The 22660-nt window shown below is 42.8% G+C and overlaps 3 protein-coding genes across 7 annotated transcripts; 1 reads left to right on the plus strand and 2 right to left on the minus strand.

The window, feature by feature from the left end:
• Nucleotides 1-377: 377 nt before the first annotated feature.
• Nucleotides 378-10866, minus strand: LOC121625383 (circularly permutated Ras protein 1-like). Of its 3 annotated transcripts, none has more exons than XM_041963474.1 (21): nt 10772-10866; nt 10360-10461; nt 9301-9549; nt 8429-8644; nt 8183-8329; nt 8025-8105; nt 7847-7920; nt 7402-7587; nt 7251-7292; nt 6913-7002; nt 6550-6701; nt 6354-6435; nt 5246-5376; nt 4967-5051; nt 4756-4862; nt 4509-4621; nt 2980-3097; nt 2346-2486; nt 1688-1781; nt 1571-1597; nt 378-1483 (listed from the first exon to the last, which is right to left on the minus strand). In XM_041963474.1, the coding sequence occupies exons 1-21, from the start codon at nt 10773-10775 to the stop codon at nt 1391-1393; spliced, it is 2334 nt and encodes a 777-aa protein (XP_041819408.1). In that variant the 5' UTR covers nt 10776-10866; the 3' UTR covers nt 378-1390. The 3 variants fall into 3 exon arrangements, with proteins under 3 accessions (XP_041819408.1, XP_041819406.1, XP_041819407.1); XM_041963472.1 differs by having other exon boundaries at nt 10360-10457; nt 10772-10860; XM_041963473.1 differs by having other exon boundaries at nt 378-1480; nt 10360-10457; nt 10772-10857.
• LOC121625310 lies at nt 404-1091 on the plus strand. The gene has a single exon (XM_041963395.1). It carries the CDS (start codon nt 573-575, stop codon nt 1089-1091), a length of 519 nt encoding a protein of 172 aa, XP_041819329.1. The 5' UTR covers nt 404-572.
• Nucleotides 10867-11865: 999 nt separating the features above from the next.
• Nucleotides 11866-18904, minus strand: LOC121624855 (protein kinase C and casein kinase substrate in neurons protein 3-like). 3 transcript variants are annotated; one of them, XM_041962792.1, is made up of 10 exons: nt 18774-18904; nt 17166-17236; nt 16863-17019; nt 16398-16633; nt 14704-14859; nt 14145-14320; nt 13922-14042; nt 13680-13747; nt 13493-13572; nt 11866-12499 (listed from the first exon to the last, which is right to left on the minus strand). In XM_041962792.1, the coding sequence occupies exons 2-10, from the start codon at nt 17220-17222 to the stop codon at nt 12387-12389; spliced, it is 1164 nt and encodes a 387-aa protein (XP_041818726.1). In that variant the 5' UTR covers nt 17223-17236; nt 18774-18904; the 3' UTR covers nt 11866-12386. The 3 variants fall into 3 exon arrangements, with proteins under 3 accessions (XP_041818726.1, XP_041818727.1, XP_041818728.1); XM_041962793.1 differs by lacking the exon at nt 18774-18904 and adding an exon at nt 18423-18558; XM_041962794.1 differs by lacking the exon at nt 18774-18904 and adding an exon at nt 17553-17594.
• Between the last annotated feature and the right edge of the window lie 3756 nt (nt 18905-22660).

Here is a 22660-nt window from a genome sequence, read left to right on the forward strand (position 1 = left end):
GTTTTCAGTGCAGTATTTCCAATCCATTTTAAATGTTCAAGATGCACACTGCCTCTTAAAGTGAAGCAAAGTCAGCACAGCATGTGGTGAGAAGCAGTAACACGTACAGTATATTGACAAGATGCTTTGCACCCACAAAACACCGAATGCAAAGTGATGGTGACAGTAATCCATTAGCGGTCTGCAGCTGTTAAAGGTAAGCTCTCATATCTGCTACACTTCACTCCCATCACTGTGGAAGTACATTAAGAACCGCTTCATGTGCACAATCAGGCCAATGTATATTAGCTGTGACATTCGTGAATGCCTAAATGAACAGTTTCCATTAAAACTTCCTTAAAATTAAAGGTTTGTGTATATACATGACAGAGATGGTGTCAGTTGGGAGCTGGTGGTGCAGCTTTATTGGACAGAAAATTATTGACATGGGGACAAAATCTTCAGTAGGTTCTTGTGATCAATTGAAAGTGAAATGATGCATCAGAAGTATGTAATTACACTTTAAACAGTAGTCTTTTACTTTTATTCAACTTCCATGCTGTTAAGATTCCCAACAACAGCTAGGAGTGACGATGGCGGCCATGGTAACAGGCCTCATCCTCAGCGATGGGTGCCACCACCACTTACAAGTCCTGTGTAGCCGTCTGGTGACTCTCCTGCTGTGTGAGCTGCCCTTCACCAAACTGGGCGCTGACTTCACCCGCAGCGGCACCGGGGACAGCATCTGCGCCGGAGCCTGTTTCAGTAGACGCTCCCACAAGCCTGCGACGGCGTCCTGGGACTTCATCTACGTGCCGGTCATCCAGCTCACGGAGCTGTTTGCCTCCCACCTGCGCTTCCTGGCCACTGATGTGGCGCCGGGGGCTCGGGGGAAGGAGGAAGCTCGGGCTGCCTCCACAGCCCCCGGGGGCAGGACGGTCATAGATCTCCACAGAGACAGATGTTCAGCAGACATCTGCTCCGAGTTCTATGTTTATGTTGGGGCCGCCCCAGAGAAACACATGTCTATTTATGCTTTGCCTTCCATCTCAGGGCTGATTATTGTTTGTTCAGTCTTATTTCACACTGCTCGCTACCTTTGCAACGTTTAAATATTGACAGTTCTTCATCTTCTTCACAACATTCTGATTTAAAATACATGAGTCAGACGACACATGTTTTTGCTGTACTTGTATAGATGCATTGTCTGATTTAGTGCATATACTGTGTGTTTGTAATGAAGTAAAATCATTCTTATATGTTGATATGCCGTCATACATCATTTCCATTGTGAAATATGTGCAGGATATTTATTCAGCCGGATAATCGAAGTCAAACGGTAGCTTTTATCCTTGTCATTCATGACTTGAGTTGCTTCCAATGAGGTAAAAGGTGGAGGCTGAGCAGTTGGCTAGAGTTTCTGTTTATTCTTCAGTGAGATTGACTTCCTGTTGCTGTGCTTCATGGCGTAGAGCAGCGCTGCACCAGCGTCTGTTAGAGACTGCTGGGGGAAGAAGAATTATCAGAAGTATTCAAGTACTAAGCTGTGTAATATAATATACACAATGTTTAACGGCATGACGTGAATTACCTGTGAGTCTGAAACAACAGATATTCTCTGGAAAAAAACAGAGTTAAGTGCTTAATTGTGGTGATTTTAACAAATGTGAGCTAACACTGGGGCTGGGAAGAACTTTTAAATCCTCACCCTTGTGAAGTTATGTATGTTGTTGTATATTGGCTCCATGGTTTTAACCCAGTCTTGGTATGTCTGCTTGTCCTCCACGCTGCGATTATGCTCTCTGCAAACAGACACACTCACTTTTTACAGAACAGCATCTGCACAGCCTAAGAAATACTTATTACTTAAATACACATATGTTAAATAACAGCATGCATTCAGACATATGCTGTCATTCTCCAATGGTAAACTTGACTGAACCAGAAAAGGAAAAGTCTTGGGGTTATTTATGAATGTTTAAATGAGAAGAAAGCATTCACTTATTTCAGATCAAATCAGCAGGTAATCAGATGTATTTGTACATTTTATTGCTGGCCAGCTCACCTCATTTTCTTTTACTCACTTTCATGCTTTTGCATCGGGTCATTCAGTTTTATTTGTCACCTAAATTCTTATTTTTGTTGCTAGCATTTGAGACAAAATGGTCTTCAACTCCTTTTTAATATAACCTGCACAATTACTGGACTAACTTTATCCTGTCTTTTGTCTTTTCTGTAGGTGTTGAATGTGTATAAAAGCAGCCTTCATTAAATCCATTTGTCAGACTTCAGCATAAAGCAGCTCTCATTCTACATGTTGCCCACACACTAACGTCAGAGTTTCCTCCGTCCCTCCTGCAACTCACATTGCTCTCTCGATCAGCTTCCTCTGCAGCTCGCCTTCTCTCCTGGCGTCGAGGAAGCGGCCCCTCACGGCCAGAGCGGCGCTGGCCTGCGACGAGTTGAGCTGAATGATGGCCAGAGACAGGGAGGACAGGGCTGCCGAGCTGAGGAGGAGGGTCACACTTTTAGCGCACGAGTGCTTCTCAACATTTACAGCTTCAGCCTTGCCATTGTGCTGCTGTGCGAACACGGGCGGTGGCCACTTTGTAGCCGCTCAGACGATGGATTGCATGACCTTCATTCAGAATATGAAGCAGGCAGCCCGAGCTGAGAGGTTCATTTACTGGGTGACTGAATGTTAGGATGGAGGAGAAATGCGATTTACATGGTGCAATCATTTCTGCTGACGTGAAGGCTCCAGTATCTCAGCAACAGTCTCATTTGATTTTCAAGACTGCTTTGCCTAAAGGTTCACCAAGGCTGGTATAAAATAATACATCTACTCAGTTGTTTTCCTCAGGGTGAGAACACCTCGTTGATTAAAGATGTCACAAGATAATGACTTGTTTAAGCTTACAAGGAGGCCACAAGCATGCAAACAGCCCTGTGCAGCAGTGGCGTGTGTGTGTGGTGTGATTATGGAAACATTATTATCACCTGTCATCAGAAACATCTCGGTCTGAAGTGATCACTCTGAGCAGCGTCGGTCCGTTCCTCTGTCTGTACCTGATCTGCAGCTGGATGGACACACGGCTACCACAGGCTGCCGCTGCCACTGAAAGGAAGCACAGAAACATCACAAATATTAGTGTTTCTGGAGCATGGAGAGAGAACATTATCCTGTTTGGTTTATAGATTTAGATGCACAACTAAATTGCAGGGCTGCGACCTCAGTGAGGACTCAGTGGTCAGACTGACTGAGATGAACCACCTATGACCCATCTGATGACCTCCACTTAGACTACAGGCTGCCCCCCTCATGCAAGTGTTCAGTGATCCAAAGTTCAGGTGGAACTGCTGCAGGATTCATTAGTCCAGATGTGCAGCATAAAAGCTAAGCTGTGTCTGCATGCACTGAATTATGAATAAGAGACGACAGTGGCTCTGTGAAGCTCTAACAAACATCCGTGGGCTGTACTTGGGCACAGCGGTGCTTTTAGCTAAACGCTAATCTGCTCACAATGACTATGCTAACATTCTGATGTTCAGCATGCAATATTTACCAGGTTTCTTCATCTTAGTTTAGCCTGTTAGCATGATAACATTTGCTAATTTGCACTGAACACAAAGTACATTTTGCATATTGCACAATTTAATAATAAAAGTATGAACAAAGTATTGGATAAATAACTTTTTTTACCTAATGAGGGCGCTAGAGGACAAGTTAAGGGATCGCCAAAGGCCTAGGGATTTAGCCTCTAGGGACCTGTGGCAAATTTCAGCCAATAGTTGTCAAGATTTTTCACTGAATACCAAAACTGTCAAGCTCATGGTGGCACTAGAGGAACAGTCTTGGAGTCATGTCAGTGATGAGGATTCATCCTCTGGGTACCATGAGTGTCTGTATAACATGTTCTGGCATTGCATCTGATTGTTGTTGAGATATTTTAGCCTGGATGAAAGTGGTGGACCGAAGCTATTTCTATTTCTTTGTGGACAGTTTCTGCAGTAGGTGTTGCCTTTTCCCAGAAAGATTCCAGAAAGTACTGTGACATGTGCATCCAGATGGACAGATCCCTGCCTTATCATAAGTCGCAAGTCATCGAGTTCTGTTGTTGTCTTGCAACTTTTTTGCTACTGGACCTGTTTTTGCACTTTTCCTCAATCGAGCTTTGTTTGTTTTTTCAGATGTAATGACTCAGCCTCCTTCTTGGTTCACACTGTGTGTTCCTGTCTTCCAGTGATCTCTGATTGAAACATCAGGTTTTCTTGAAATCACCATTTTGCAATGTTCAGCAAGACCTGGCAGCACATGTCACAGCAGGACCTTTGAGACTCCTGAGGAAGGCAGCAGAACTGCTACACAGACTGGCTGGGTAAAAAACAGAATGATTATTTCTGTTGAGGTGAACATGTCTTGTTAGCCTTCAGATGGTCACTCGGTGGAGCTGATGACTAGGGAGAGACCAGCCTCACGTGTTATTACACAGCCAGTCTGTCAGTGGTGGCACGCCGGTTTTTCTCACCTTCTGCATCCTGTTCATTGGCTCCAAACTGGAAGGTGATCTCTGTATCTCGGTCCACGTTTCCCACCTCTCTGGTCCCTTTGTGTCCTGCCTGTCTCTCTCCTCTCATATGCCTGGGCCAAAGGAAAACATCAGGCAGTGCTTTTTATTAATAATTGACTTCACAGTGCATCCACATGTCAGCTAGTCCACTTGATGAAGAATATGGAAATATCCATATTTAAGGTATAAAAAGCGCAGCTCTTACAGTGATTGGGGCAGCAGTAATGTGACAGTACAATGTGTAGCTATGGTCCTGTTCTCAATGATCTGTTCAAACTCTTGGTGCAAACTTTTAGGACTTGCTATCACCACCTAGGGGACAGCACACACAGAGACAACAAGATCTGATGGGTGACATACATCATAAACATACTGACACTCATTATAACACATCACAATTTTGAATCGTCTCTCACTTTCCCCCCTGTGCGATCAGCGAGTCTTCCCAGCTCGTCCAGCCTGCAGTCAGTTCCCTCGATGGACAGCACAGACACTGTCACACTGATGAAAGAACATTTCAGTATGAACTTCATCACAGCACAGCACACACCTTCCTGACCCCTTATTACCACTAATATTAGAACTAGTCTTATAGTTATTCTCACTGGTGCCTCAAGTATGTAAATGTCTGTTCAGCAGTACAATAATTTAAATCTTGTTCTGTTCTTGACACTGATGAGTACATGTGGACCAACCCCTCACTGGCAGCATATTCCCCAAGCTCCTGGTAGAAGATGGTGGATGAGAGGAGGGTGCGAGCACCAATATCCTCTTCCTCCAGATTCCCCAGCTCTGTGTTGGCCTTCCCATCTGTACAGATAATCACCTTCGAGATCAGCAAGGATAGCAGATCAGGATTGTATTGTTTTTAGAACACAGAGAAATGAAAAAAAAAAATGGCATACAATTCCTGTAGGACCACACCAAAGGGTTTCTTTTGCATGTTTGTGTCCATTTATTACAAATCATATAAACCCTTGAAGCGCATCCAGTTAAAAGTGCAGACTGATGGTACATTCATTTTAAATTCAGCTGTACTGAAATGAATGGAAATGAATGCAGATAGATGCAGGAAAAATAAAATGAAATGCTGGTGAAGGTCAACACACGAAACCTCATATTCAAATAAAAGAGTTCAAGTGACCAGCGCTGTGTGGGGTCCCTGGCTCCTTTTCAGTTAAACACGCATGTGTAATATCTGCCACTAGGGGTCTCTGAGTCAAAACAATCAAATCTAACAATGTAGTCTGACGATTTGGTCAAGTAGCGGGTTAAACATCCACTTTTGCTGATTGCAGATGTGACTCAGGCAGAAATGTTCACGGGCAAGTTTTTAAAGTTTTGTTCATGTTTAGTCGTGTTTGTCGACCTCTGCCCGTGCTCTCTGACGTATCATCTGGTGTTTGCAGTGTCCCCACAGACGGACAACCAAATGAAGTGTACTGTAACTTTGAATAAAATCACAGATTTCTCTGGGTTTGAACATTGCTGGAAAAATTTGGGATGATTTAAGTACACAACTCAACAAAACATAAGACTTAGGTCTGGCCGTTTTTAGACATTTTCATGCTTAAATGTTACATGTTACTTCTTCAATATTATTACTTTATAGGTCTAAACCTCTGTCATAAACATATTTATGATGTGCACAAGCTTTGTTGAATCTATGCAACTACACAGCGCAGTGAAATGATCACTTACTACAGGTCATGTGAATAATGCAGTGCATGTGAACCATAAATAGGCTAAAACATGCGCATATAATGGTATGGTTTTGCAAAAAAAACTTAAGACCAAACCTACTTTGGACCCTGGTTGTCTGGAGGCCATTGCAATCGCCAGGAGAGCAGCCGGACCGAGAGCTGTGGTCCCACTCTCAGATAATCTTTTGGCAAGAGGGAAATGAAAAAATGCACCTGTTAAATGAGGATAACTTTGCTATCATGTCATAAAAGACAACAACAATTGATTGCACACTAATTACTGCTTTTTCTCTGACCCCAGAACTTGTCTTTGTAAGTAGTCCTTGGTCTGTGAGAGCGGAGGTGGACTGGGGAAACCAGCTGCAGCCTCTTTCAGATAGTTGCTATCAGTCAGCTCTGCACCGCTCAGGACGCGTGACGCGAAGTTGTCATATCCATGCATTGTGACCTGGCAACACAGGCATTAGGGGCTGAGGAAAAGCAACAGTAATAACTTCACACGCTCGCTTTCCTAAATGAGAGACTGAAGAGGAAATAAAATATGAGTCAGGCACGCACTTAAAAGATAGAAATAGAAAAAACTGAGGAGAATCAGGGATGTAAAATGTTCAGGCTGTACAGTTTATTTCAGATCAAGCCTCTGATGATGGTGCGTATACCTCATAGTTGAAGGTGATGAGTCCCACTCGTATGTCAGGTTGTTGTTCACTTAGCCTCTGAACACACTGCAGCACGGCTTCCTTGACAAACTGGTTTGAAAACAGTGATTTTTACCTGAACAGCATCTTGATAGCATCTTTGGACAGCTGTCGCATGTTGTGCTTGTACACAAACAGCAAATTTTCCTTTTTCCAGTGTAGACTTTAAAGTCATCTTACAATGTTATGTCACTTGGAGACATTGGCCTTTTATATATGAACTCTAAGTAGACCTACGGTGCTGTTTGTGTGTTCATTTTCAGCCTCGCAAAGTTCAAAGGACACTTGAAAAGACTCACCTGCAGACGGGATCTGTGGACAAGATGCTCCCCCTCTGACACCTTGAAACAAGTAACGAGAGACTGATCACATGAAAGAACGCAGCTCGGCTTTGTGAACGCCAGCTGTCACAAACAGTGAACAGATCGCTGTCAGTCATGCGGTTCTTACCTGGGAGGTGATGCTCATGGAGCCTGAGATGTCGATGCAGAAGAGCAGCAGAGCCTTGGCAGCACACGGGGGGGTTTCATTAGGACAGAGCAAAAAGAGGCCATCCTGGTAACCAGTAAGGGGACACTGCGGTATACTGGGAGGGCTGGCGGACTGCCAGGACTGACAGAAGTAACACGTGTTAACCTGTAGATCAGCGGGAGGAGAGAACACACGTCTCACAAACCAGCCTGTATTAGTCACCAATCCCAGTTATCCATTCTTTCATTATGCTACGATCAATAACGCTTATGCCTGGCTTCCTCCAAGAGTTCGCCATGCTCCAGATCTCCCAGCAGTGATTACAAGGAGATTTACAGTTATTACTCACATTTGAAATCAATGAGTCTTTATTGTGTCACTACTTATCCATTTCAGAATAAAGATCGAATGAGTGCGTAACTACCACGTTGTCATAGGAGGAGTCCAGCACAGAGCCACACTGGGAGCAGGAGGTGGGTTCTCCTTGTATGGTCTGCACTGGAAATATGCAAACACGATGGTCATTACAAACCAATGATGCTGAAGATAAAACGAGATGGCTGATAATGAAAGTTTTACTGTGATGATAAAGGTTCACCAACCTCTTTCCTCCGAGAGTAATTTTCCTAAACTGACAAGGACCACATTAGGATTCCCTGGCAGAGGCCCCTGATCTGCTGATCCTGAGTTGGGAACAACAAGAGCGTTAAACTAAAGAGCGTTTGGCGTAAAGCACTCATCATGAGTGTTGTTCTTTTACCTTTACTGGCCGGCGGTGGGACAAGTGACGGGTCAGAAGGTGATTTCTGAGATGATGAGGGAGACGAGTGGGACGAGGGTAACAGAACCAGGTAGTCTGGTATTGACTTCATGAATGAAGGTCTCGGAGGAAGGGGTGGGGCTGAGGCTTGAGAGCAAAACAGAATAAACCGGGATGATCTGTCTGTTCCTTAACGTTATTTGCAAGAAGCTGCTACAAATGCGGAAAATCCAGCGGTTGGTTTACCTGACGTCTGGGCCGACACGCTGCTAGTATCAGCTGGCAGCTTCACCTGGACCCCCGTGCCTTCTGGTGTGGTGTATGAGTAGTCTGGGTGCCAGAGTTGCATGTTTAAATCTGGCTCATCTTCCGGGAGGTCATAGGTAAATGTCTGAGTGTTGGCGCTGAGGGAAGAGAGGGGCTGGCTGCTTGCTGCAGGTCGCATGTGTGGTGGAAGAAGAGCTGGAGAAAGCAGAGAGAAGCAGTTAAAAGAGTAATTCACCCAAACAATAAAACCTGTTGTCCGATGGGCTGCAGATCAATGAAATACCACTAAAAAGCAGTGGAACACTGAACACACAATGATTCACCACCTGAAATTCAAGCAAACTGTCGGCTTAACAGGCTTCTTCAACAAACCTGAAAAAAAAGACATTAGATGCATTTTTGTTGTCATTTTCTCTATAAAATTCAATGCTTTTGTAATCAGTTGCATTCATTCAACCGCAGAGTACCTGGTTTTAGAGCCATAGCGATCCTTGGCCTCATGTTACCTTACAGATGTCAAATTTCAGAAGCAGAGTGCACTGGTATGGGAGTCCATGCATCAGTGCCCCAGGACAAGAAGTTAAAATGCTTCCCGAACCTCTTGTGTTATCTGACCATGCAAATACTTTTTGTTGAATGTTTTCAGATGCCTCCAGCCAAAATGAAGCAGCACCTGTGCCATCTGAATCCACGGAAAACCAGAGCTAAATTCCACCAGTGGTAATGAATTTTGGTTTGAATTACTCCTTTGAGATACCATTTGCCTCTAAGGTTTTTGAGGTAATACTACAGTTCAGAAACTAAGATCATTCAGTCATACAGTTACACTAATGTCGTCACATTCACCTTACCTGTTTTCCGAGGAGGTGTTGTCTGCTGAGGAGTGATGGAAGAGGTGACCTCCGATTTTTTGTGAAATTCTGTATTTTCATAGAAGGGAGTGGACTTCACAACCTTCTTCAACTCCCTGCCCTTTTCCAACTGTTCAATGATCTTGGTGGGAGACGGGAGGGATTTCGGCGATTTGTCCTCCGTGGGGTTTGTTGGAGGAGGAGGTGGAGGAGCGCGAGGACGGACCCGGCTGAGAGGTGGGAGGAGAGCTAAAAAAGCATAAATGTATATATTTATGTATACAGCACGGTGGCTGTGAATTTGAGAGCAGTTTCTTGCAAGAGAAATGTGAGCACAGGCAAAACAGCTGGCGCAGTGACGACCTTCGCGCTGAGAGGAAAATGTGACTCAGGTGGCAGATGGCTTTTACTGAGCAAAGTATCTGAAAGGAATATCTGCTCTAAGATAGACAGGAGAGGCTGTGTGTGTCACTGATTGCATAATACGTAATGATACTTAACCAACCAGTCAGGGAGCTCTGAAGAAAGGACGAAAAACACCTGCATATGGCCTCAATCTTTGACTTTCAAAACACACCAGCAGTTAAGTTGTGATTAAATGTTCTTATTTACTTCTTTAACTTCTTTTTCAATAATGACTTCCAACATTTCCCAGCATGCCTTTTGCTTTCCTTCAGAGAACGGACCTGATAGCAGGGGCATGTTCAGTCTGAAAACAATTGTTTTCTCTTGCTTGGTGAGTGTTGTCATAGGTGTTATCCACTCAGCAGTAAAGTGTATAAACCGCGGCATATTGAAAAAATATTTTGTCAGACTGGAGAATCAACAAAGACGCGCTAAAATCTGATGTTTCCTGTCGATGTTTTAGATTTGAAACTCTTTGAGGTGTCATTCCACTGAAGCAGCATGAAAAAATGTCTGGCTAGTGATATGTGCAATTGAGAAAATTACAACTAAACAGCAAAGCGGACCCAGAAATCTTTTTAAACGAGTGTCAGTGTTATAAATTGCGATTTCTTCTTTGATATCATGCCTGTGAGTGTTTGAAAGAAATCCCACCTGAGCGCTTAATGACATTGGCATTGGATCGCTGGCTGTCCTTCTGAGTCACTGATGGCGACACATAAACAAACCCACAAGCAAATTCCATCATGAGCCTACCTGCCAGAGAGAGACAGGACATGATTTCACAGGACGGGACGGCCAGTAACACATTAAAGAGAATACACGGGCTTCTTTGGCGCATTACACATGTAATTACAATCCAAATCAAAGTAGCAAAGGTAATTATTGTATAATTAGTATAGTATAATTTTCTCTGGGTAGCATGTGACATTCAGTTTCAGCGATGTTGACACACCTTTAAGAAACATGCCAATAAAAGAAACAATGCAGCCAACATGTATCTGCTGTATCTGTAATTTAAAATGAAGAGATGAGCTAATAATAAGTCCATCTGAGTGGTACTTACACATGCAGAGTCCTCTGAACGTTGACTGTACAGTACAACAAAACCCTCCCAGGTGTCAGAAATGCTTCAGCTACTGCGTGACGTCTTGTCATTCACTATGTGTTGGTCAGACATCTTGTCCAACAGGTTTGTCCCTTCTTCACAGTGTGGCGTGTGCACAAAGCTGCGAGGTCGGGCAGCTAGAGACGTATTGCATAATTCTCAAGACTGGTTAAACATTTCACGAATGTAAATAAAATGGGTGAAAGATTAGACACGGAACTGAGAAACAGGGCAGTAAACTGTCAAAGGTCAAGATAATTCATATGCACAAGAGCCTTTCAAAGCCATGTAATGTAATATTGTGTAACATATTTTTTATGGATGCAATTCAACCTAACAAGCATGTTTTAAAATATAGACACGTGTGTGTGTGTATCTCAGTATTATCAGGATTTCTCTTGACATCTTTGATTCATGTAATTAAATGTATCTATGTGCCATAAATTGCCTGCTAGCAAAATAAATGCACACATTAATAATGCTACCAAGCTGATGTTTAGCAGCTAAAATGTACCATCTTAGTGAGGCGTGTTAGCATGCTAACATGTGCTAATTAGTGTGAAACTCAAGTACAGCTGAGGCAGAAGGGAGTGTCATTAGCCGGGTCATAAAACCAAGTGCAGGACAAATTATACATCTGACCTGCTGATGGCAGCAGATGAAAAGTTCACCAAAGTGTTAACGATTCATCTTCTTGGGAACATAATGTGTACAAAGGTTCACAGCAGTCTATCCAATATTTGATGAGACATTTGATTCAAAAGCACAAATGTCTAACTTGTGTTGGCACCAGAGGCAAGAAGACTAGAGGAGAGGTTGAGATATTTCATTGAATAAGTGAAAATGTTGACCAGCTGGTGGCGCTAGAGGAAATGTTAGATGATCACTAGAGTCATTTAGGTTCATCCTCTGGGGACCACGACTGATTCAACAATTCATCTGATGGTTGTTAAAATATTTCAGTGCCTGGAGCAAAGTGGTGGAGCAACCGGCTGATCAACTTTGCATTCCATAAACCCACACAGCTCGCACGGCGAAAGAAACACGATGAATCACAGGCAAAACAATGACACTTTTATTTTGAAAATCCATTCTCTCAGTCATAGTAACTTCTGTGTGCTTCTACATAATACTTATTAAGTAAACATCAACCTCCTGTGCACACATCATTGTAAACCTGCGCCTGAGTGGAGCCATGTGTCATTATCAGCTATCTGCATTGCAGTGACCTAACGGCTCAGACTTGATGGCAGTAAATAAATATCTTCTCTTGTTCTCTTTTGTTTCATCTTAACGTGCACACACACACACACCCTCACACACACATACAGCTCCTGCACAAACAGTACATTCTAGTCTTTGATAAGTTCATTCATATTGCTAAAGTACTCAAACCAAGTAGGTTAGAATATTAAGGCCTTGACACATTTTACAGTTCAAAAATGGCTGAGAACAAATTCTAATGTGACATTAACTCAGGATGAGCGTGACTACAAAGAATATAATAGTTGTTATTTATAGAAGATCTGAAAACGAAATAAGTTTAGGACGCAGCATATTGGACAGTGTGACATCACTCGACAACTTCAACATAATTTGCGGGGTAGAAGCCCTCCTTCCCTCCGCTCAGGACTCCTCGACACCATCCCTGGTCGTCCTCCTCCTCCACCTTCAGGAATACTTCACCTGGGGTTAAAAGGGATAGCATGATGGTATTAAAAAACACTGTTTACATAAATACTGAGTTATGTATGTTATCATATGTGGAGAAGTCATTTTTTACAACCCTGAATCCAAAAAAGTTGGGACTCTGTGTAAATAAGACAGAATGCAATAATATACACATGAACAGAGCCTTTACAGGATGCCCTTTTCATAACCAATCATGACACTATCACCTGTTACCACTCAACCTGTCTTTCCCAGACTTTTGTTGCTCCTGTCCCAACTTGTTTAAAACGTGTTGCTGCATCAAATTCAGAAAAAGCAGATATTTACAAAGCCCAATGAAACCGATTAGATTAATCAATAAAAGTATTGTATTTGTACTGTTTTTAATTGAGCATATATCAAAAAGGACAAATGATCACATTCTGTTTTATTTATGTTCTACACAGCGTCCCAATTTTTGTGGAATCAGTTGTTTGCTAATAACCCCCCCAAAATCTCTTCTGAAATACAGATCCTGTGTAGTTTGTGAATGTGAATGACATTAGAGCTGTAAATCTTAAGTTTAGAGCTGTTGTTGCACTGTCTGTACTGCACTGCATCAGAGAAACATTTATTACCACGCTTGAATAAAACTACAGCACCATCATATAGCAAGAGAAAACAGTAAGATCTGCATCATGTCATGGAAACACCTCTGAGTCAGGTGTCTCCACGAAACCCCAGTTTAATTTGAACCTGTTTTATGCAGCCTGTGATTTGAACTTCGATACCCAGAAATCATGTAACATCAGTAAACTGCACGCTTATGTTAAGCAGCCTGTCTGTCATTATTTCAAAGGGATGAGATACATTTGTCTGAGTAAATGCATTTCTGTCCTCCCACGCAGATTTACACCGATACAGCGGTTGTAACTTTGTATAAAAATCTCGCCCATTGTGGCTGCAACACTGAGACTAACACTACTGTCTAAACACATCTGAGCGTCGCCATCACGTCACACTTGTCACCTGCTTTAAAGGACAGCTCATCACCCTCCTCTCCCACGTAGTCGTACAGCGCTCGCACCTTCACTCCTCCAATCATCACGCTACCAGGAGAAGAAAGTGGATGTCGAAACAGTCAAAAATAAGACTTGGAATGAAACGGAAATCAAAATTAGTCAGCACACATAAAGCACCACATTAGATAACTTACGGCCGGCTCTCTTTTCTTTTCTGGTCTCTCTTCTTTCTATTTAGCTTCTTTATTGGTGGGACCCATTCCTGACGGTTTCAATTCAGCAGCATTTTAATCAACGTTTTAATAAAGTAAAACATGCTACAGTAAATGCATTGCAAATATTCACACAACTTGAGATTCCTTGGAAGAAGAAGTTTGCACACAAATACTGTATTCACGTATAATTCCATTATTATGTGCATTTCATTAGAACACACCTCAATCTTCGGCCAGTCGGTGGGCATGCCAGGGCCGTGGTGGTTCCTCCACCATTTGACGTCGTCCTGCTCACTGATGGACATCAGGGTGTGGTGGAGCTCGCTGTACACCGCCTTCACGCTGACACAAGGACACACAGCTGGTTCGTCATGACACGATGAATGCATGAACCTCCGAGTCACTCACACGACACTCATGCCCAGTCGCCTGATGGCTGCTCACCTCTCGTTATTAGTGATGTCAAGGTGTCTGTGGATGGAGAGGAAGGCCTGCTTCAGGAAGCTGATCCTCTTCCTCTCCTCCTCCTGCGACTGTTCAAAAATGGCCTCCATCTCCTCCATGTAGCGGGGCGTGTAGGACGTCACGTCCTCCAGCACTTTCTCGTAGTCCTCTCTAGTCTGCAGGCGGCTCACAGGAACAGTTTTATGATGAAAAGTTGTGCATCAACTGTGGTTCTTTAATGGCAGATCATCTAAAATGCTGAAATCATCTGGCGTTCTTTACTGTTCCCATGCTGGGTTCCATAAACACTGAGCAGTGTAACAATAACACATCTCCATACAAGGGGAATGCTTGGAACAGACATTTAAGGCAGGGCCTCGTGTTTAGATTTGATAATTCTTCAACTGAATAAATATCACCACATGCAGCAGGCCAGCACAACTTTCTTGGAGTGCGGCATGTTAACTGTGAATCAGGAATTGTGAACGTAATTGTGCGGTGCAAGAAGCCCTTATTCAGCATCCGTGAAGTGGTGGCGTGTGTTAACATCCCTCCTCACCTTGTCTTTCACCTCTGTGGCCTTCTCCCTGGCATCTGAGATTTTCTGCTTCTTCTCTGGACTCAACTCAGAGTTTTCGTTTGCGTGTTTCTCTTTGTCGAGGGCTGTTTGCTCCCTCTGACAGGACTTGTGATATGCAACCCGGGCCTTCTCCAGCTGTTCAATACACATTCACACACATATTTACTGAAGGGAGCAGTTTCACATTTTGGAAAATATGCTCATTAGCTTTCTAGGATAAGAAGACCAAAACCACTCTCATACTTTTGCTCAGCCCGCTTAGCTTAGCACAAAGGCTGGAAACAGGGGGAAATCTGCCTGCCAACATCTCTAAAGCTCACTAATTAACATGTCTAATATCTATCATATCTTGTTGAATTCATACAAAAAATAGTCCCATAACTCCCTAAAACACTTCTTGTTGCTGATACACTGATTTAATTTAGCACAATAATGTATTATATATTTACTGTTTCCACATTTATTATCTCAGATTTGAATTTTGGTTGATTTACTTTGTTTTAATTGATTGCTGACATATTTTTTCACAGTCAGAGATTATCTTTTTTAAATTTTACATTCATTTTCAGTCAAATTAGAAGCAATGCTATGAATAAGCATCGAAAAATGGATGCATAACCTCAAAGACTAGTTTGACATTTTCGTAAATATGTTATTGACTTTCATAGATGACTTCTGTAAATGTTAAGCTACAGCTAGCTGTTGGTTAGCTTAGTTTGCGGGATTTTATGTATCTGACTATTTCTTGTTCTTCCTGAAGTCAAGAAATAGTCTGGAACCAAACCTCTGTAAAAACGCAATGTGTCGATTTTACATTTGTTAATGGCCTAAACAAACAAGCGACATGTTAATTAGTGAGCTTTAGAGGTGTTGGTTGGCAGAGCCTGGCTAGCTGTTTACCTACGTTTTCAGTCTGTATGCTAAGTGTAGCTAACTGTCTCCTGATTGTAGCCTCATATTTACGGCAAAGACTTGAGAGTGGTATCAATCTCTAGACTCAGCAAGAAGGCAGATAAGATATGCAATAGTAACATGTCAAACATACTCCTTAATTTCAATGAGTTGCAGCATAGTTTGGATGCCCAACAAGCAGCTTTCACAAGACCACATTCGTTCAATGTGGAACCGGCTGACAACCGACAACACAAAATCACTGAGCTACAAAGCAACAAGCTCTATCAAACCTGACTCTTTCAAAGACTTAATTTCACTCAAAGCCGACAGACCCAAACCTGGAAAACCAGCTGCCAGCATCATCATCATCATCATCACTACCATCTGATGCCTCGATCACAGAGAAGCAGTTCCAGCCATCACATTAGAGGTCAGTGTGATATGTGTGTTCAGCAATTTAGAACGGCCCTTGAAGGATGTTATAGGAACTGATGGGGAAAAAAGTTCCCCACCCCTGCTTTAAAACATACTGAAAAACTACTCTGCTGCTGTGCACTACAGTGACCTCTTAGAAGCTTTTCTTCTTGGCTTTCACATGATGTTGTTTTTATCAGCAGATGGTGTTACCAACTGATGGAGTCTTCAGAAAAGCTTGTAAGTGGACCTTGAGTAAAGATTTTGTGTAAGACTACCATTGCTACTAATGACCACCATTACAAGCATGTGATGACAGACAGACACACACATTCAGATTAATGTAAATAACAAGTGTGTAGGACCTTCATCAGCTTTTTCGACCAGGGTTTCTGCGCACGTGAAAAACTAGTGTTGTTGCCGTGGCTCTCCCTGAACCCGCAGAAGAGTTTCTTCGGAAAGGTCTCCTTCTGCCAGGTCTTCACCCGGTCCCCCTCCTCAGCGATGAGTGACTGAGAGATGGAGGAGTGGAGGGCGGACAAACGCTCAGTGGAGGTAAAGAAACACTGCCACGCCCTCATGAGGGAGCCATAAAGTGGCCCTGAGAAAGGAGGGAAAAAGAAAAACAGAGTGAGGAATGACATAACAGAGACCACAGAGGTGAGTCATGGAGCCAATAGAGAAATAATGACCTCCATTTGTCTGCAGGAAACTTTCAAACAAGCGCAGATGCAGCCATTTAATAAGAATCAAGCAGTAATTTCAACATGATGAGAGCTGACATGATCAAAAAGGCCCAGGAATGCATGTTTTCTGCTTCGCATACTTACGAGAATCCACAATGGACTTCCACTTGCTGCTCCACTGGCTGAGCTGCTGGGCGTACTGTTTCTCCACCTTTGCTCTCTCCATGAAGCAGGCCACAATGTCGTTGCAGGCCTGGAAGGACTGATCGGTTCGGTGCACCGTACGCACATAATTCCCCGGCTGGGAGGAGGAAAGATGGCGATAATGTGTAAGAGTAACAGGACTGAGTTGTACATTCACAATCACACATGCGCGCTGGTTTTGGATCAACTCGCTATTCCTTGGGTGGTTGTTTTCTCAGATTTGAGCAGAAGCAGAATCCTCACCATCCAGAAGCTCTCTTTCTTGGCATCCTCGGGCGGCTCTTTGGGAAGGCTCGCCATTACGGGGAACGTTTCTGTCTCAGAGAGGGAGAGGTAGTTGTTCGTGTCACACAATGGAGTTGCTAGACTGGTTACAATGCATAACGAGCAAGGAAATAGAGCTTTTGCTGGCAGACAGGTGACTGATGATTAGCATGCAACAGGTTGGACCTCTACACAGTGTAACATGCAGATACAGCAGGCTGACTTCCTCATGAGCAGAGCCATTCCACCTGTACGACAAACAAGCCTGATCGGGAATAACTGGCGGCTGGAACCTTGCAGTGTGTGTGTGTGTGTGTGTTGTGCAGCTTATTGCCATAACGACTTAGACGATGAGGTGTTATTTACAGTGTACAGTGCTTGGATACATCCAAACCCCCCTGCGTGAGTAAGGGGAGTGTCGTGGCAGTGGCAGACTGGAATTCACAGGGGTGGGATCTGCCAGCAGGAACAGAACAGCTGCTCCAGCATTCTTCCTGTTGCCTTCCCAAAATAAACAGCAAGGGAAAGGTCATCTTTCCCTTTGCTCTGACTAACACAAGGCCTGTTCGAACCAACTGTCCTCCGCTCTGGCTCCTCCTGCCATTCGATTCAGAGATCACGCTAGAGGGGCAGATTCCTGATTTGGCAAACAGACGGGAATGCGGGATTTAAAAGGAATGAACTGTGCAGATAGCAGAAATTTTTGCGCAGCATGCAGGGGAGAGTACAAGTGGCGGACACATTAGAGAGAGAGGGCATATTGAACAAAAGAGATGCACGCACAAACACGCAAAAGACGCAGTCACATTAGGGCCTATTTATGTCTGGGTAACACGTTGACACATTGCTGGCTGAGTAATATGAAAATGACTAACCACACCTCATCACAAGACTGAGCATGACGGAGAGTCAGGCTCATCGTGGGCTTTCTTTCCCTCAGCTAGCTGCTCCTCATACTTTTATTGCAAATTGTTATTGTTATTATCATTATTAACCTTTGTTTTCAGTTGCTATGAGCTTTTGCAAGTGGGAACATGGTCAGGCCAGATTGGTCTGATTCTGTTCTTCTGCATGCAGACAAAAGGAAGAGGTTTGAAACAGGATCTCATTTTCTCACACAGAAGCATTCATATCACTTTAATGCTAAAAAAACAAAAACAAAACTCCATCCACAAGCTAGTAAAGAAGCAAAAAGTGGAGACAGAGCAGCCATGCCTGGGAGAAACCAGCACTTACATTTCTCTCTGAATCACCAGTGATTACTCAAGTGACCACTTGTTACTGTAGTTCAAGGGCTTGCTGAGGATTTCTCTCCATTTCTCTGTCCGTCTCCCCCCTCTCCCAGTGTGCCTCTCCTCCTCTAACACATGCTTCTCTCCCTCTCTCTCTCTGACCCAATTTTCCCTTGGCACTTAAAGTTATACACACACACACACACGGTGTTGATCTGAAAGTGGGCGTGAGACACTGAGACAATGCGAGCAAGCAGAAAGAAAAAAAAAGAAGAAACAAACGAGAGCATTTGCATGGTAATCAGTCCGCTGCTAATTGGCTTCAGGGCAAACAAAGAGGGAGGAAGAAACTCACCTTGCTTGTTCTCCTCCCCCGTCTGCTTTGATATTCTACCTCACAGTCAGACCAGGATGAGCTCCTCTTCCTCTTTCTCTCCTCTTCCCTACTTTAACCCCATCCTCTGCCTCGCTTCCTCCCTAACGGGCTGTTTAGCTCTTCTTTGACTACCCCCTCTCACTTTCTCTCCACTCTGCTATTAAAACAGCTGGAAGAATCCCCCTCCCTCTCTCTCCCGGCCCATCCCTCCCCTCCCTCCGGCTCTCTCAATATGGTGCTAATGAGATGCTGAACCCTCATTTTGACCGTCGGCCGGTCGCAGAATCGTGTCAGTGTGGCACAGAGTCATGTGAGCTTATTAGTGAGTGTATGTGACTGCAGAGGGGAGGCGGGGGCGTCCCATGGCCTGCCACATTAGCTCTGTGCCCCTTTGTGACCTGCCATTCTCTCTGTGGTCAGGCCTAGAAAGAGCATGTTTGACAACAGCCCACACACAGATTACTGACTGTGGGATGTACTCTTCTGGATATTAGGCCAGAAGTTAAAGGAGAACGCCAGCGCCATCCCAGAGTTTCAGCTCACTCACCTGCTGCCTTCATCTGGTTTATATTTCACCCTTTTTTTTTTTTTGATAAATACTGTGTGTAGCTAGACTTTTCAAACATCCACTAATTTTAACAGAGCATCCAGACCACGTTCACCACCCACCAGGCCAGAGATATTGTTTCTCACTTGTGGTTGCAGAGGCTTAATATCAACGTGGGTATGTGTTCCATTAGGTTTTATGATGCCAGACGTTAGGATAAGCTGCCTTTACATGTTAAAAAAAAAAAAAAATGCAACGACCACACTGTTCATAATAAGGCCAGAATGTGTCTTATGTGAAACTTGGAAATGTAAGTTTTTTATTCACTTAACTGTTTCAGCTTTTAAGCTATTTCTGTTGATGATAATTGAGGTATCGGTTTGTTTGTAGTAGTTTTTATGTCAAGTTAAGTTTAATGTCAAGTAAAGTAAACCAAGGTTCAGTATGTCCCCGCAGAGATTTGCATTTCCTCTGGGGATGCCTGGTGACATTAAAGTCGGTTCACCTAATTTCTGTGTATTTTTCTCACTTACCACAGACTAGTGGGATCTAGTCATGTGGATATTCTCTGATGATGTGTCACAGGTTTTGAGAAACATGTCTTTGAGATTTCGGCCTTGACCCCCGTACAACAGAGATGGATGGAATTTTGTTTGTGGCGCTCACAGCCCTGGAAAACGACATTTCAAGAGTCAGCTTCCAGAATCAGTGCCTCCGTTTCCTCAGCCTCAATTGAAAATGCAGATGGGTGACATTAAAGGGAAAACCGGATTAAAAGAGTAAAAAACTGCAATCCATCCAGATGCCTGAACACCTGTGGGAGATTGCTAGACAGCGCTCTCCACCAGCATTGTCAAAACACAAAATTAAGGAACATCACTTGGCACATATCCCCGCAGTGTTTTTCTCTGTGGAAGTTTTTTTTTTTGATACTGTGGGAAGAAAAATGGCAGCTTGTGGCCTCATCCCCACAGAAAAAAACAAGCCGTGACATCTGTAATTTTGGTAACTATAGGAGACTCCAACTAGAGAAATACAAAGAAGGGGCAGCCCTGACAACAAACTTTAAAAAACAGCGTTATGTTTGTACTTTTCTACCATGAACCTTAAACTGGCCACCATGCTATTTGTCTACTTCCAAGTTGTTTTTCATGCTTACAGACTCGGTTTTCTGCATGAATGCAGCCACTGCTTGCTTTGAATTAAGCCATCTCATCTTCTCCCTCCCTGTGAGCTCTAGTCTTTTGTCCTATTAGCTCACCGAGCCTGATGGGAAAACAATCCTGGACCTGAAAACAATGTTGTGCTCAACCACCGCAGGGCTGAGACGAGCTGCTGCCAAATGACTCAATTCAAACACAGCACTTTAAATTGGATCATTATGTGAATCTGTCAGAAGAGGGAATCCAAGGAGAAATGAGAATCACAACAGGGCCATAGTTTATTTTAGCATTTATTTCGACACCTTAGTTGTACCTCTATCATAGTGTTTATCAGTATATACTGTATTTTATTTAAAGCAAAACTTTATATATATATATTTATATATATATACCTTTTATCTCTGCATACTTACGCTCATACTGTATGTAGTCATATTCATTATGCATTTCACTAGACCTAAAATACTCTTTTAAATCATAGTATGTAATGCTTTCTACACTACTGCTCCGTCCTTTCACCTCTTAGAATAGTCCATCATGAGATAGCATCGAGGCAACTCAGCATGAGAATACAGAGTCATAATTTGAAACTCACATAGAGAGAAAACACATTAACGAACGTGTGTCAGCTTCACTGGAGTCACCACAGGGCGAGCAGTAGAGAAAGCATTTACAGAAAATCCAAAATTAAACATAAACAAAACAAAGCGTCAAAGAATTTGTCCACACTATTTGGAAGACAGAGATTCTTAAAAATGATTACATACTTAATATTATTAACTTTATTATACTATATTTTTTATATTATCATTGTCATCATCATCATTACATATAGATCTATAAATGATGTGTTTTTGCCTTACAGTTGAATTCACTGCAGGGAATGGCTAAACTGGCATGTTTAAAAAAATCCAGGGCATTCATATTCTCTTCTATGTAACATATACAGTATTTACTTGAAATTTATCACTCTGAAAAGAACCTTTTCAAAAGTGGGTCAGAATATTTCTTTTCAAGGGTTGATGTATGGAACAGAGGACCATTGGGATTGTCAACTAGTGAGAAAACAAAAGGTTTTGTGACCATTATAAATATGTTTTGGAAAAGGCATTAGAAAGAGAAAGGTGTAGGTCAGGGAAAGCATTTGGCCACCAATGCAGGCTGACGAACACGCGCACACACAAAATCAGACACACAGACTCACAGAGGCTGAAGGTTGAGGAAGTCAGGCAGACAGAGAAGCAGTAAAAAGCCCTTTTTGATCACTGGACCTGCTGTGTGAGAGAGAGCAGTCTACATTATGGCATCAAAGAGGATGGAGCCATCCCTTGACCTGTGCTCTGGCCATAAACACCAATAAAATCTAAGAAAAGATGATTTGCAGTTTCAAATGACACGCAAACCCTTTTCGAATCGTCTCCAAATTTCCCTCTGCTTTCTATAGAATAATCAGGAAAATAACAAAAGGTCATTTCACAACAATATGTTCTCAATATTTGTATGTCCTCATTAAGCACAACTTGAATTCAACAGTAATAAATACCCTGACCAGTTTGAAATGAATGATTGCGATCAGCACTTGGTACAAAACAAATGGTTCTACTAATAGTGAATCCCGTTTAACATGTAAGATATATTTAGTGCTCGCAAAGTACATACATACAAAGCTTATTGGGGCATCCTTTGGGGGAATATGGCAAATATAGTATAGAAAAAGAAAACTATTGTTGTGTACCATTTTCTTCTATCATCATTTACAAACAAAACCCTTTCTCTCATATTCTGACTTTGGCTCCACTATTCACAGCCATTTGATACTCTGATCTGCTTAAAGCTACAAAACTGATGTTAGGATGTGACTTTTGTGTGTTTGCATTCAGCAGAGTTTCTGGCTCATCCACAACCAGGAACATTTTATTGGGGTTTACCCTTTAAGCAGCAACTTTTCAACTTTCCTTTGAACTCAGACTGAAGTTTTCTAGTGCAGCAGATGGTGTGAGAATCCATCTGTCAGCATGTGTGAGAATACCCGTGTGTGTGTGTGTGTGTGTGTATATATATAATGTTTGTCTTTTACAGCACAAATCGGTGTGTTAATTAAATGCCTGTCCATCAAAAGTTTTAAAGTAGATTTTCAGTTCAAGAGCATCACCCTT

The sequence above is a fragment of the Chelmon rostratus genome, chromosome 21 (assembly GCF_017976325.1).
Source record: "Chelmon rostratus isolate fCheRos1 chromosome 21, fCheRos1.pri, whole genome shotgun sequence".
NCBI classification, from domain to species: domain Eukaryota; kingdom Metazoa; phylum Chordata; class Actinopteri; order Chaetodontiformes; family Chaetodontidae; genus Chelmon; species Chelmon rostratus.